We start from the raw sequence: 14,466 nt of genomic DNA on the forward strand, positions 1-14,466 counted from the left end.
TGGCGAATGGGAGCTACTCTTCGTTGCGGTGCGCGGGCTTCTCATTGCGGCGGCTTCTCTCCTTGTGGAGCATGGGCTCTAGGCGCACGGGCCTCAGTAGTTGTGGCTCCTGGGCTCTAGAGCGCAGGCTCAGTATAAACAATATATTTAAAGTTTTATTTTTGTTTCATGGACTTTAGATGGTGTGTCTTGACTCTGCTATGTTGTATATATTAGTGCTCCTATCCTTGCTTTCCCCTGTTCTCTTTCTATTTCCCATAGTCCTTCTGCTGTACCCTTATATTGTCAAGGTTGACAATATTTACTTTGTTTTGTAATCATATGCAAGTCATTCATTTTTTATGTGTAAGTTGAGTCTAAAGTTGAAAACCAGTGAATAGCATTTATAGGATATGAATGACTGTAAATCTTGTTCACTGCAGAACCAAGCAGTATGTTGGGATCCTAGAACTTTTTCTCTGCCTGCAGTATCTCACCTCTGTGAAATTGGAAGGAGAATGTTCCTTCTACTCTAGCATTCTGTTTTATTTTACTACATCAGGTGCTCTAAAATCATGCCACATTTAGTTGGTAAACTGACATTTACATACATATTAAGAAAGACCAGAAGTGGTGATACAATTGCATAGTAGACGTTCAATAAATGAATGGCTTGCATGACACTCTTACAGAGAAAAAAGACAAGAGGAAAATGAAGGAAAACATGAGAAAGAAAAGAATTTCAAAATAAGGGTGCATTCCAAATGGCCTGCTTTCTGAGAGTTGAACTGTATTTGAATAACTCATGTCCCTCAGTCCAGTTCCAAAGATAATATTGCTGCTGCTGAAACTTGGGCTTTGTACTGTAACCAGAGTTTATTAATTGTCCTATTTCATTGAGGAAAAAATGCAAAGCAGACGGAACACTGGAGTAACTAGCTGGAAATATTCCACTACTTCATGGGAAGCAGCTTTCCAAACGATTCCTGTGGAGGCCAAACTCTTGGTCTAGCCAAAATAGCACTAAAGTGTGCCTTGATGGTACGTTAAAGAAGAAATTTTCCCCCAATTTACTTGATTAAGATTTACAGCCTTTCCATCCCCTCAAAACCATAGCATTGATTTCTTCAATATCAAAAAATAATTTCCTAAAATAGATTGCTAGTGACTGCTTTCAGTTATTTATTTAAGGATTGTGCCAAGTACTGCTTGTATGAATTCCTGTAAAAGGCCGAATTAAATTCATAATTTTCATAATTAATGTTATTCCTCTTCTGTAAGAATTTGCCATTAATGTGACTGGTCATCACCACATCTCATTTTGATATTTCTCAAAACATCTTTTACATTATAAATAAGATATTAAAACATTGATCATATGAAAGAGTGTTTTGCTTTATAGATCATATTCAATCAAATCCTATGTTTTTCACTTAATATTGACATTTTTCATGTTATTATAAACATAGTTTTTCATGGCTACATATTATTTCTACCAGATATACCTACCATAATTTACTTAACCACTTTACCATTATTGAGCATTTAGGTAGTCTTTTTTTTTCAATGTGAATAATGCATAATGAGTATCTTTGCATATAATGATTTCTCTGATGTTAGTCTTATTTCCTAAGATGCAAGCTCCCAGGGGTCAAATATTATAAATATTTTCAAGGTTCATTGGTCAAATTACATTCCAAAGTCAGTTCCAATTTACACTGTTACGAGCATCTTAATTGTCCAAATGGTAGAACAGAATTTTCAAAGTATTTCACTAGTGTTGTTTTGGTTTGTGTGTCAAGATGATCCAGAAAACCATTAAAAAGTGAATATGTGGAGATAAAGCATTTGACTGACTGTGTACATATTTTATCTTAGCAAAGCCTCGAAGTTAAGCCAGAAGCCATTATTCATACTAATGATGTCTCAGACATGGAAAAGTATTCCTAATTTTTGCAACATAAAAGAAGTAAGATGACAGTGACAGAACTGAATGACTAGCCAGAACTGCTGACTTGAAAGGTAGAGTTAGGATTTGAACATAGTAGTAAGTCTCCATTTAAAAGTCTAAACTTTGGGCTTCCCTGGTGGCGCAGTGGTTGAGAATCTGCCTGCCAATGCAGGGGACACGGGTTCGAGTCCTGGTCTGGGAAGATCCCACATGCCGCGGAGCAACGAGGCCCGTGAGCCACAACTACTGAGCCTGTGCGTTTGGAGCCTGCAACAAGAGAGGCCGCGATAGTGAGAGGCCCGCGCACCGTGATGAAGAGTGGCCCCCGCTTGCCGCAACTAGAGAAAGCCCTCGCACAGAAACGAAGACCCAACACAGCCAAAAATAAATAAATAAATAAATAAATTGAAAACAAACAAACAAAACATTTAAAAAAAAAAAAAAAAAAAAATAAAAGTCTAAACTTTGTTCACTCTGAATTTGGGACTTTGGTGTACTTAAAGATATTTTTATAAAACTAGAAAATAATAGAGAACAAATGTGAGATTGCTAAAATGTATGCCACTATGGTCAGAAGTTACAACTATCTTCATTAAGCTGTTAGTTTGATTATATTTTCTGGAGTAATAAATGTTATATTCTAATTTAAAAATTAAGAATAAATGTTTAATTTATTTAAATTTAGATAATTGAAATACCAATTCTTTTTGGAATATTTCAATATTATTTTTGCTTATCGGAAAGTTATTTGCTTTTTATGTTTATTAATATACAATCTATACTTGTTTTCTGCTATTTAAAAATAAAACAAATCCTAGTCAAACTTTTTAAAGAGTATTATCTTGATAACTTGCTCCCTGACTAAGAATCTAATGCAAAATAGATCATTTAATTTTTTTTTTAATTTTTAAAAATTTATTTATTTATTTAGGCTGTGCTGGGTTTTAGTTGCAGCACGCGGGATCTTCGTTGCAGCATGTGGGATCTTTTAGTTGCAGCATGTGGGATCTTAGTTGCAGCATGCATGTGGGATCTAGTTCCCTGACCAGGGATCGAAACCAGGCCCCCTGCATTGGGAGTGTGGAGTCTTACCCGCTGGACCACCAGGGAAGTCCCCCAAATAGATCATTTTAAAAGCAAATTATGTGGTATATTTCCATATGTAACACTGAAAAGCCTCCTTGCTTTAAGTCCTTGGAAGGAAAGTTTTTTTAAAGAACAAACACTTTCAACTGTAATATGAAAGAGGGATGCTGAAAATGAACAATGATGTTCCTTTAATCTCGTGCCTCATAGTGACAGATCAGAGACCTTCTGGAGACTTGGTTCACATACACATAATATGTAACAAAATTACCTTCTTAATGTCAAATTAGATAGCAGCTAACATTTAGAGAATTTTCTGGTTTAATATATATACCAAGGCTTTGGAATGTTAAATATAAGAAATTGTGCCCCTATATAACATCATCTCTTAATTATATTTAGCAATATGAAGACAAACTAGTAAAGATTTATTGGTTGAAATAATTATTAATTTTTGTGTTGACATTCACTTTAGAACATGTGTATTTGAAAAAAAGAATTTCAGCATTTCACATAGGAGGAAAAAAATCCAGTTCTTAATTTTTTAACTCTGCTTTTTAATTTTATGTTCTAAAATATATCTACAGTCTATCTCTCTAAGATTATTATTGAAGTCTTTCATTGTTAAAGCATAAAGGTTCCTACTTATAATCAAATTATATGTTCCAAATTCAAAATTAAATTGTCCTTGCCCACTGTTGAGCAGTATGTAAATACATTTTAAAAAATAGCCATGTTGGGACTCCCCTGGTGGTCCAGTGGTTAAGACTCCACGCTCCCACTGCAAGGGGCACAGGTTCGATCCCTGGTCCCAGAGCTAAGATCCCACGTGCCACACGATGCGGCCAAAAAAATAAAATAATAAAATAAAAAAGTAAAATAAAAAATAGCTGTGTCATCCAAAAAGTTTTGAAATTCTTCTATCTACTCTGATAATAAAGTTTAAAAAAGTTTAAAATGTTAACAATTTTTGTTCTTAAGTTAAACATATTTTTTTAGCATTTCACTGTTTTCTTTCTGACTTTGTAATAGTTATAACATGTAGAGACCATATGTGGTTTTCAAAATGCTTATTTTTTCATACGTGGTAGACTTTGTTTATGAAAGTATAGGGGAGTTTTTTGTTAATGTAGTGGTAAAGAAACCTATGTATATCTTGAGAGTATATATTAAAAACTTTCTTTAAGAAATGATGAGCCATATCTTTGACTCAATAGGAAATGTGTGTTGCTATTAGCAAGCCTTAGTATCTGCTAACCTGCTTTTTTGTTTTCAGGGTAAGCACTGTGAGGTTAAGGGCTTTTCAAATTTAGGAGTATGTAAATATTTTTACTTCTCTTATTTTTACCTGTGACATCACTAGTTATGACATGAAGCTTTATCATCTAAGGACACATTTGGTTCTTTTATGAGCCATTTAATTTTCATCTTTTCTGTGATCACACTTCTCGAACATGTGGAATGAAAATGTAATTTCATACTCTTTATGATGAAAAAGAAAATATATACCCTTATTGCAGGATGAGGGTATTGTTTCTATCATGAACACATTATCATATCCTAGGTAGCCTGGAAAAGTGAATGTCTCTGAAAGTATGATACAACTTTTGTACTTTATCAAGTTTTATTTACACAGGCAGTTTTCAGAAGCTGTTGCCAATGAAAACTTACATTTGGACAGTGCGGTCTGCAAGTACTGTTTAGTGAGAAGTGGGTTGTTCTTGAGTAATTATTCTATTTGAATTTATGCAGCCTGGGTAGTTGTTAGACAACCTTGGTAATTGCTAAGCTCTACTTACTCTAAGAGGACGCTGTCTTTATGGATCATAAGTTTTCAGGTTTCCCCCAAAGTCATTACTTCTGCTTTAAATTTAGTGTGACAATCCAATAGCTATCAGGTAGTAGTGGAATAGCTTTCTTCTGTGTAAGACTTGGCACACAAATAGTTTTGTGTAAAAATAACAGTTATAATTTCTCTTAACAGCTGTGACATCTTATGAAGATCTTGGACTCTTTGCATTTGAATTACCTGGAAAGGTAATTTTTTTTTTCTCCTTGCTGTGTCCAAAATCCTGAAAGGAATTTTTCCTACCATTTCCAGTTAGAAAAGACAAGTATATAAAAGAGAAAGAAATTAAGGGAATAAAAGGAAACTAAAGTGAAGAAAGAGAATGATGGGAGCAGGAAGAGAAAGAGAAGAAATCTCTATGCCCTTCCTAAAAATGCATTGATAAATTTAATTCAACACTTAAATTTTTTTAGTGTTTTTTACCCTAAGGAAGGAGAACAATGACTTGTATAATTTTAAATCAGTAACGATGGCCTGCTTTAAGTTTTTCTTATTAATTTTGATTATATTATCTGAGTAAATTCTCGTGAAGACAGGACAAGACAGAAGCATAAAATTAAACTTATAGCATGTTTAAAAAACCTGATAATTAGATCATATCATTTAAGAACTGAACAGTGCTAAAAGATGATCTAGATGTCCCCTCATTTATAGGTTAGGAAATTAAGGCCCAGAGAAGGGAAGGGGCCTATTTGTCTACAATTACTTAGGCCAGTATTACATAGGACTCCAGACTCAAAATCTACTACTTTTCCTCCTTAGAATAAGAGAAATAACAACAGTATTTATTGGGCATTCATCTGTGATAGGCATACTAAACTAATTTAATGGGTAGAGGAAATACTGTCTTCTTCCACAGGTAATCAGTAGTTAAATATTATTGTTAGTGCTTTAATAATTTTTTATTTCTGAAGAGCCATCATACTTCTAAAACCCATTTATGTGTTGGCTCCAAACAGGACTTTTTCTTTTCATTTGTAAATCTGTTGTTTGTATTTTTTGTTTGTTTTGTTTTTAATATAAAACGATGCTGTATTTGTAGATGGCTGAACTAACTTCTAAGAAGTGAGTCTGGGAGGAAAAAGATATAGCTATGTAATGGTGGGGGGGGAATGTGTATTTACATTCAAATTAGCTTTGGTTTTAAAGCACAAAAGAGAAGATTTAAATCATACTATGTAACCTCATGGTTTGGAGCTTATCTTAATAGCCTGAAACTTGAACTAAATGGAGACTATGTTACTTTTGAGGGTAAAGGTTTTTGTTAATCATCTAAACAGTTTCTCTTTCTTGAAGATCAGGATGTTTGGTATAATCATGATCAATTAACTGTATCCAGTTTAATCAAGGAAGAAGAAGAAAATGTTATTTATATAAGAAAACTCTCCAATTAATTTAATATAATCTGTAAACATGACTAAGCATTATCACTGTTATTTCACATTGGTGTTTCCTGCATTCCTTGGATAGCAGCAGACTCTACAAGAACAACATGGATTATTGAGAGTCCCCTTTTCCTAAAACTCTACAATAGTTGCATTATCATTTTAGTGTATGCACACAGTTCTTAGTAGGCAGATACACAGACAGAGAATACTCTAAATGAGGAGTTGTTTGTTTGTTTGTTTAATATTTTCTCTCAACTTCCACAGTTGGGTTGAAACTTTCCTATTTCCTTCTTTCCAGATATTATATGAATATGGATATGACATATGATAGGGTAACATTGTTCTGAAAATTAAATATTTTTGAAATACTTTGAACTTTTTAAGGAAGATTTTTAATTGTTTGTAAATGGATTTATGTACTTGTCAAACAAATATTTATTGAGCAAATACCATGTGCCATGCATTGTGCTATGCACTGTAAATATCGATAGATCGATAGATCAATAGATTGATAGAAAGAGACACTGACTTTCTAGATCGAAAATGCTTAAATTCAGACAAAAAATGGGAAGATAGTCATCAATAAGCTGATATTATTGCTTTTTGCAGTGTATTCTTAGAAAAATCCAAATTTCATGTGTGATTGACAGTAGGTATCAATTGCATATGAAAGATAGTATACAAAGATTTCAAAAAAGTCTTTTCACAAATAACTGTGAGTGACACTTTGGAACTAATTTTTAAATGGGTTGATATGTAAAGATTTTTCTGGAAAATGTTAGAGTGGCAGTTACCACATTCAAAGACACCTTGCCAAGTGTTTCTATCATTAGCCCTGCTTTCCAGACCCCAAGGCTTCTAGGTCTCAGTAACTTAGTTTATTCCCAGGATAGGCAAATGCTGTGTCACTGATGGAATTCCTAGGAGAGGAAGGGTCATCTCTTCCCAGTCCATGTAGTAATGATCTTAGATAGCTAGTCAGCTCGAAACATACATTGGAGGTACAGATCCACCAAGATGTAAGTGACTGAAAGGCCCAAGTGGAAGCAGAATGTTTAATCATTTCTCCTGAGTACATCTGATGACCAGGAATGGATAAAGTGCTATCTTGAGTTTCCCAGGAATGTCATCAAAGATCACAAGTTAGCAAGCCTGCAGGCTGAGCATAGTCCTCAGGCATATTTTGTTTGGCTCAAATCTTTTTTATTTTTAGCTGATTGCCAACAAAGAGTTATGACATTTTAAAAGAATTCAATTTCTGACTTTTCTTGAAAAAGCAGAAGATTGAGGTACACTGGATTCACATTCTCACATGTCAGCAACTGGCCAGAGCTGTGCAGCAGCTGCCCCATTTTGAAACGGGAGGACTTCTCCAGTATATTACACTCTTTACCACCTCCTGTTGTCTTGCACTCAGTCCACTTCATATTATTGAGTTTGAAACATTTTGCTTCAATTTTCAGATGTGAGAATATGTGGGCTCTAGAGTTTTCTGCTCTAGACTTTATTAATCCCTACGACTGGGATGTTCAAGGCTTGGTGTATGCCAAGCTGATACACTCTGCAGACTATATTATTCCCTTCTATGCAGTACGGCATTGACACAACACACCTCAAACTGTCTCAGTCTACCTAACAAAGCAAAGTGAGAAAACCAGTAAAAAAGGGAGAATGAGAGCAGATAGATTCAATTTCAGTTTTTTGGTACTTTGATAACCATTGATTACTAGCTTTTTAACACTTTTAACTGTTTAAAAATGACTGCCAAGAAAACTTACAACAGTGTTCTTTATAGTAACCATGGAACTATTGAAGAAAGGCTTTTTATGTGATGATTGTTAGTTTTATATATTACAAATGGCTGGCAAATTGTATTCTTTTCAGCTTCTCTTCACTCAATGTCTGCATCTGTTTTTAAGTCATAGTTATTGGATTTTAATAAAATACTGATCCTTTTGTATTGTTTCCCCTTTCATCTTCTGAATACATTTGTTCTTTTTTAGGTGGTGGTAGCAGGCACCATAATAATTCAGAATATTGGAGGTAAGCAATTGAAAGTGCACTGCTTATGTGTAAGCGTGATGGAAATGATTTCCTCCTTTGGTTTCTTGCCTTACTACAGGTCTAGCTGGGAACCTGAACCTCTGTAGACAAAGGTGTCTCAGAAGCCCTGTGTGTTGTCCTCATTACTCTTTTTTTTTTTTTTTTAAATCCTTTTTAGCAGCTCTTGTAGGACAATAGTTTCTAAATTCAGTTGCAGCTAAACTCTTGATTTCAATCTTGTTATTAGGTCTGCAACACACCTCTAAAGCATGGGCTTTCTGTAGTTGTAATAGTGGTGAGGTACAGCTTGGAAAAACTCTCCAGGTGATTCTGAAGTATTTCCCCTCTACTTTTGTCCTGATCATCCCCAGTGGCGTATACTGCTTTAGAGGAAGTGGTGTTCCGTGGCGGTGTCAGGTGTGGAAAGGCAATCTCCTTTTGTAACCAAGAAATTGAAAATGACCACGTGGTTTAAAAAATAAACAAACTTGAGACAAATGAAAAGTATTCTCACATTTATCTTGCATCTTGTTCCCATTAAAAAATGATCCTGATATCAAGAACTATGTAGAAACAAAAATTACTTTTAATTATTGATAGTTATTGACTAAATGTATTAAACATTTAAATCCAAAATACTATGGGAATCATGTTTGTATATGTTGTAAAGAAGTTACAAATGCTGAACAATATCTTAATTTTCTTTTACCGTTGACTGGAGTGCTAAATAAATACTTTTACTTTAAGGTTAAATACACAGAGAAGGTTGATAGGCACTTTGGATCTTATTCAAGAAGGTATGGTCAGAGGAAATTTTAATCTTATTTCTTATCTGTGACAGTTCAAAATAATTTAAAGATGACAGCTTTAATAAAGTTTAACTGATACTCGAGATCTGAGCTATTTCACTTTAAGTATTGTTCAACAAAATTCCATCTTTAATGAGTTTCTTGGTCAAGGAAAAAATTAACATTCCAACAATAAATTGTATTTGCCATTGTTTTGGAAATCCTGAACATTCATGTTTTAATTCTTTGAATTTTCAGGGCAAAAAAAAATATTATTGAAGGAGAAGAATGCTTTCTTGGATGTCGTACCAAATAATTTCCTTGTAACACACACTTCACTCTTCACATTAGCAGTTAGTAACCAGTCTCTTACCTAATGAATCTATATAATATCATTGATTTTAAGATCTACTTTGGAATACTTTATTTTAGCAAATACGTATTGCTTAAATGTGCACTTGTAATGTCGCTAATGTGAAAGTATGTTTTGATATTTTCAATCCCTTATTTTCCTCTCTATATGATTAGTAAGAACCATCAAGCACATTTTGTTTGGATTAGGGTTAACTATTGTTTATTTTATGTAGAGTTTTCAACCCAGGACTTTGGATCTAAATTTGTGACTGGCAAAATGCCTGCTGTTGTATTCTCTGTATCCTTCACCCTGATCTCTTCCTTGTTCCCTAATCTGGTGTGCAACTGTTATTGTACATGACTCTATTTTAGCACTTGCTGTTATTAGGTTGAAGTTATCTCTGTATATGCTTTTACTTCCCCACTATATTGTCAGCTCCTCTAAGGCAAGGATTATGTCTCATTTCTCTTTGTAGTCCCAGAACCTAGCACAATACTTGGAACTGGATAAACCTTTTTTTAAAGCTTAATGGAGCTGAATATGATTTATATGTGCTATTTCCAAGTACTTTTTAATATTCCAGCTATATTTATCAAGAAGAAAAGGGGACTTCTAGACTGATCACTAGCTTTAAATATTTGAAAAGCTGAACATGAAATATAGAAAGATACTAGACTAATTTAGTATGGTTCTGGAGGGCAGAACTGGTTCTAATGGGTAGAAATCTACAGTGAAGCCGGTCTGGTTTCATTTGGAATGTTAAGCTATGTGATAATGGAGATGGCCTACACTCCTTTGAAAAAGCTCTGTATCCCTGAAAACATTCAAACAGAGCTGGTTGGTCAGTTGTCAGAATGTTCTAGAAAGAATTCCTGCATTCGGTGGCAGATAAATCATCAGTTATTCCAACTCTGTTTGTTGATTTGCTTGCTTGCTTTGTTTCAGAAACTTTTCTTAAAAAGTGACTTAGAAGCAATCACAGAAATTTTTAATGTCCCTCAAATTCAGAAAAGCTGGTAATGCTTATTCCATTTTTAGAATAATGTCCTCATGATTTTCTTCACATTGGTTAAAAGTTTATTTATTGAGAGCCCACTAAATAATAACTGAAACGTATTTTCGGAGCTTTTTTTTCTTTTGTCTTAGCAAGATGTGCATATAATCATTCCTTTATTATAGTAGACTTGGAAACTTGCTCTTCTGAGCAGAACACTGGGTTGGAAGTCAGATATGTTGAATTCTGTCTGCTCCAGTCTCTGCCATTGGGTAGCCATGTGTGTTGGGAAAATTCCTCTCAGCTTCAGTTTCCTCTTTGTTAAATTGCTGGGGGTAGGATGGGAAAAGCACGAAGCTTAAGGTCCCTTCTTACCACAAAAGTCACGTTCTAATTTAGCACTTTGATAGGCATGTTAATTCCTTCAGAGCATTAAAATATTTTTATTACAGGAAAGTTTTGTGGGAGGGTTATGCTTGGTTCAAAAGATGATTTGGTCTTTTCTTAGGTATCTTTAACAAGTCAGAAACTATTGCTCTAAAAGCTTTCATGGATGCTATTCTTTTTCAGAAAGGAGAGTCTCAGTTCTTAGAACTACCCTTTAGGGCAGCCGCTGAGCCTCTGAGGTTAAAATCTAGGAATTCCAGGCTTACAAGGTAATTTCTTGATTAATCTAAGCTAGGTCTGTGGAAGCCCTTAACAGCGCTAAGCCATGTATGCTTGAGAAGAAACAGCATACTTATTTGGGAGGATCTTTAATATGTTGTGCATATGACTTATTTAATGTTATTCTTTCAAAATGGATTTTGACTTTTCTCTTTGTTAATTGGAAATACATTGGATATTTATAAGATGATATGAAGTGTATAGCATCAGATTAAATGTTTGCACTTCTTACATGCCTATCTGCATATATAATATAGTTCAGATAGCATTTTTGAAAGATAGTATATTCACTATTAGTATAAATGGTTGGAGTTTTTCAGTGGTTGTTTAGAAATGAAAAATAATATAATAGATTGTCTTTAGGTCAAGCCTCCTCCTAGACACTTTAATTATACTTACAACAGCTCTTCAGGGTAGATGATACTATCCTCGTTTTACAGAGGTCGAAATCAGTGCTCAGAAGGGATAAATGACTCGCTTACCTTTACCCCTTAATACAGCCAGGACTCAAATCTCACTTGGTCTACTTCTAAAGGCTTTGTTCTTTCTGCTCTGATATAGTAAATGCTTGAAAAGCTATGAAAAGATTAAATGTTGAGGATTTTTAAAACTCCTTGGGGACAGGAACTATGTGTTTTCAGAACGTGACCTAGTTTCTGGTAGAGGAACTCAATAAATAATATTTGTTGAATGAATGAGACAATTTAAAAAAATTCTATTTAGAAGCCTAAGATTTTGCTTCAAGGAGACAATTTTATATATACTGTATAAATGATAGAAAGAAACTTGAAAGCCCATAGAGTGGTTTATAGTTTAGAATTATATAAAAATTAAAAGGTTGAAAATATTGAGGAGAGTTAGATCTTATATATGTAAAATAGATAAAGTATTTTAAAATCTTCTGCTTTCAGGTTGGATAATCATGTCGTAGATTAATGCTTCCTAACTCTTTTATTCTTTGTAACATTTAAACATTTCTCAGTTTTCTTGGGATTCTATGCCCCTGATGAATCTATGAGAAAAATGAAACAGGGGCCTTTAGAAGCAAGATGATCATGAATTGTCCTTGATCAATATTTGTTACATGGATCTTTTAGTAAGACTCAGTTTATTCCCTACATCTTTGTATTCCATATATCTAAGTAATTTTGCTCATTCATTTATGTTCTTAAGTACCTAGCACTTAGTAGGTGTTTAATAAATCTTATTTATTATAGGAAGAAAGTAAGGAATAAGAGAAGGAGGGAGAGAAGGAAAAGCCAGTGACCTGGTTTGGTACTCCTTTAAAAAAGGAAGATGAACTGGCAAGAGAAGACCACACAAAATGCATAAGTGAGCATATGGTTTCTTTAGGGAAAAATCGACTGTCAGAACTTCACAGAAAACCTTTTTTCCCCAGTACAATCACACACTAAGTATTAGTCACAGGGCACTAGTGTGGTCTAACAAATAGATTGGAAAAATCTACTGTCTTCGAAAAATCTCTAAACTTTATAATAGAAAAAAATGTGACTCACTAAATTTAGCACTCTTTTTCTAGGGTTATGGAAACCATTACCTTTAGAAAATGGAGAGCCACGTAGTAAAATACTACTTAGAAGCAATTCCTGATTGCCTCCCAACACTGATAAATTAGGGGCCCAAAATAGGCCAGAGCCAGAGCTAGAGAGCCCCCAGCTGCCCGATGCCTCAGGCACTGGAGGGGCATTTGCTGAGAGTCATTGTTTCTTGGACATAAAGTCAGAAAAGAAGCATCTGGGAGTTTTAATATTTAACGCTGTTAGAGGGAAGAGAACTCTGGCTGAGAGTTTGAATTTAGTGGACTACAAGTTAAAGGATTAAGAACTGTAATAGCAAATAAGTACAGGTAGTTTCCACGTAGTTCCTCTAATTGTGTTGCATTATGAGATTCTTTTCCTAAAAACCAAGGTAAGTAGTTTCACAAGTGTTTGAACTCCTGAGATAGACCACACAGTTGGCTAAAATATCCCTAGAAATCAAGCAGTAAACCTCAAATCATCTTCAGTCAAGTTGAAAGTCCTGTTAACTCTGATGAGTACGTGATAAAAGTGAAGTTAATTGATGTCATTTCTGGTTTCATATCTTGCTCAACTCAAAACGCAAGGTGAGTGTCTCCTTAGGAGTACGTTAAATTCTTATTTTGCTCTTTTAAAATATGAAGGACCACTATGGATAGCATCTTCTTTCCTTAGTTCTTTAAAGGAGAATAAAGATTGAGTCACTGTTCCATATTGTGAAAGGGGAACCCTAAACATTAGTAGACTTACTGAAACCTCCTGAAATTGCTAGAATGACCCAGATTTTCCAGCCTGGCAGAGATCCCACAGACCTACTCCAGCAGACTTGATTAACTCCTCAGTTTGGGTATCTAAGTTTTAAGAGAAACTCAGCAGCCCTTTTATGTGGTCAAGTAGCACAGTTTCTAAATCTCATAAGCAGAAAGGTATAAATAAGATCATTCTCAGTTGAGAACTATAAAAATTTCAAATTCTCAGTATTTTTCAAAATCGTGATTTAATATTAAGTTAGAAACCCTTTGGCTTTACTTTCTTACTGAAATATATATATGTGTGTGTGTGTGTGTGTATATATATTTTTTTTTTTTGGTAAGATAACTGAAGTCTTTTAGAATTACTGGTTTGTACCATCTCCTGGGATACAGGGATTGGGAGTGCTGTTACAACGCCATCTGCTGGTCAGCTCATCTTTAGTCAAACTGCGGCTTTTTTGAGGCCTGAATAGTATTGTCCAGAAATTCTAGAAAGCACTGTCTTAGAATAGGAGAAATAAAGGAAATTTGGAAGGGGAGTCTTTCTTACAAGTCCTTCCTTTGACAAAATTTGCGGGTTACATGTCACTTTAAAAAGGTTTTGAAAATAATGTATTTCTTAGTAACAATTGTTAATTGAAGTTTAATTATAGGGTTCTCAGAATAGTAAATATTCTGGTCAGTTTTTATTCAAGTTTAAGATCTTGATAAATAGTAAAACAAAGATATATATAGTTTCCTAGGGTTATGGGGGGAAAAGTTCCTCCATATATTTTTGATTTCCATTTGTGCACAAATTAGGGAAATGACCTTGTTTTCAGAGTTTTTTAAAAAGTCCTTTTTAAAAACGAGAGAGATTGTGTTGTGTATTATTTTGAATGGAGATATACTTTCAGTGGCATTTGGACATTTAGTAGGAACACCAGGTTAATAAGACACATTAAATAGAATAAACCAGTTGCTGTCCATGACTAAAAACATGTTTGAAGTAAAACTGAATCTCTCTTAGAAGGAAAGGCAAACTTATTATTTCCTCCCATAGTACATCTGTTTAGAACTGGCTGACTAATCCTTCAA

At 34.3% G+C, this 14,466-nt stretch overlaps 1 protein-coding gene across 6 annotated transcripts in view; it reads left to right on the plus strand.

The window, feature by feature from the left end:
- Nucleotides 1–14,466, plus strand: part of SLC38A6 (solute carrier family 38 member 6) — a 63,863-nt gene that overhangs the window by 14,250 nt on the left and 35,147 nt on the right. For all 6 annotated transcript variants that reach the window (XR_005018683.1, XR_005018684.1, XM_036842500.1 and 3 more), the window contains 2 exons: nt 5,001–5,053; nt 8,257–8,296. Coding sequence is in view for 4 of the 6 variants with exons in the window: in XM_036842500.1 (XP_036698395.1) it covers nt 5,001–5,053; nt 8,257–8,296 (93 nt within the window). In the remaining 2 variants the exon portion in view is untranslated. The remainder of the gene's footprint in view (nt 1–5,000; nt 5,054–8,256; nt 8,297–14,466) is intronic.

The sequence above is a fragment of the Balaenoptera musculus genome, chromosome 2, assembly GCF_009873245.2.
Source record: "Balaenoptera musculus isolate JJ_BM4_2016_0621 chromosome 2, mBalMus1.pri.v3, whole genome shotgun sequence".
Taxonomy (NCBI): domain Eukaryota; kingdom Metazoa; phylum Chordata; class Mammalia; order Artiodactyla; family Balaenopteridae; genus Balaenoptera; species Balaenoptera musculus.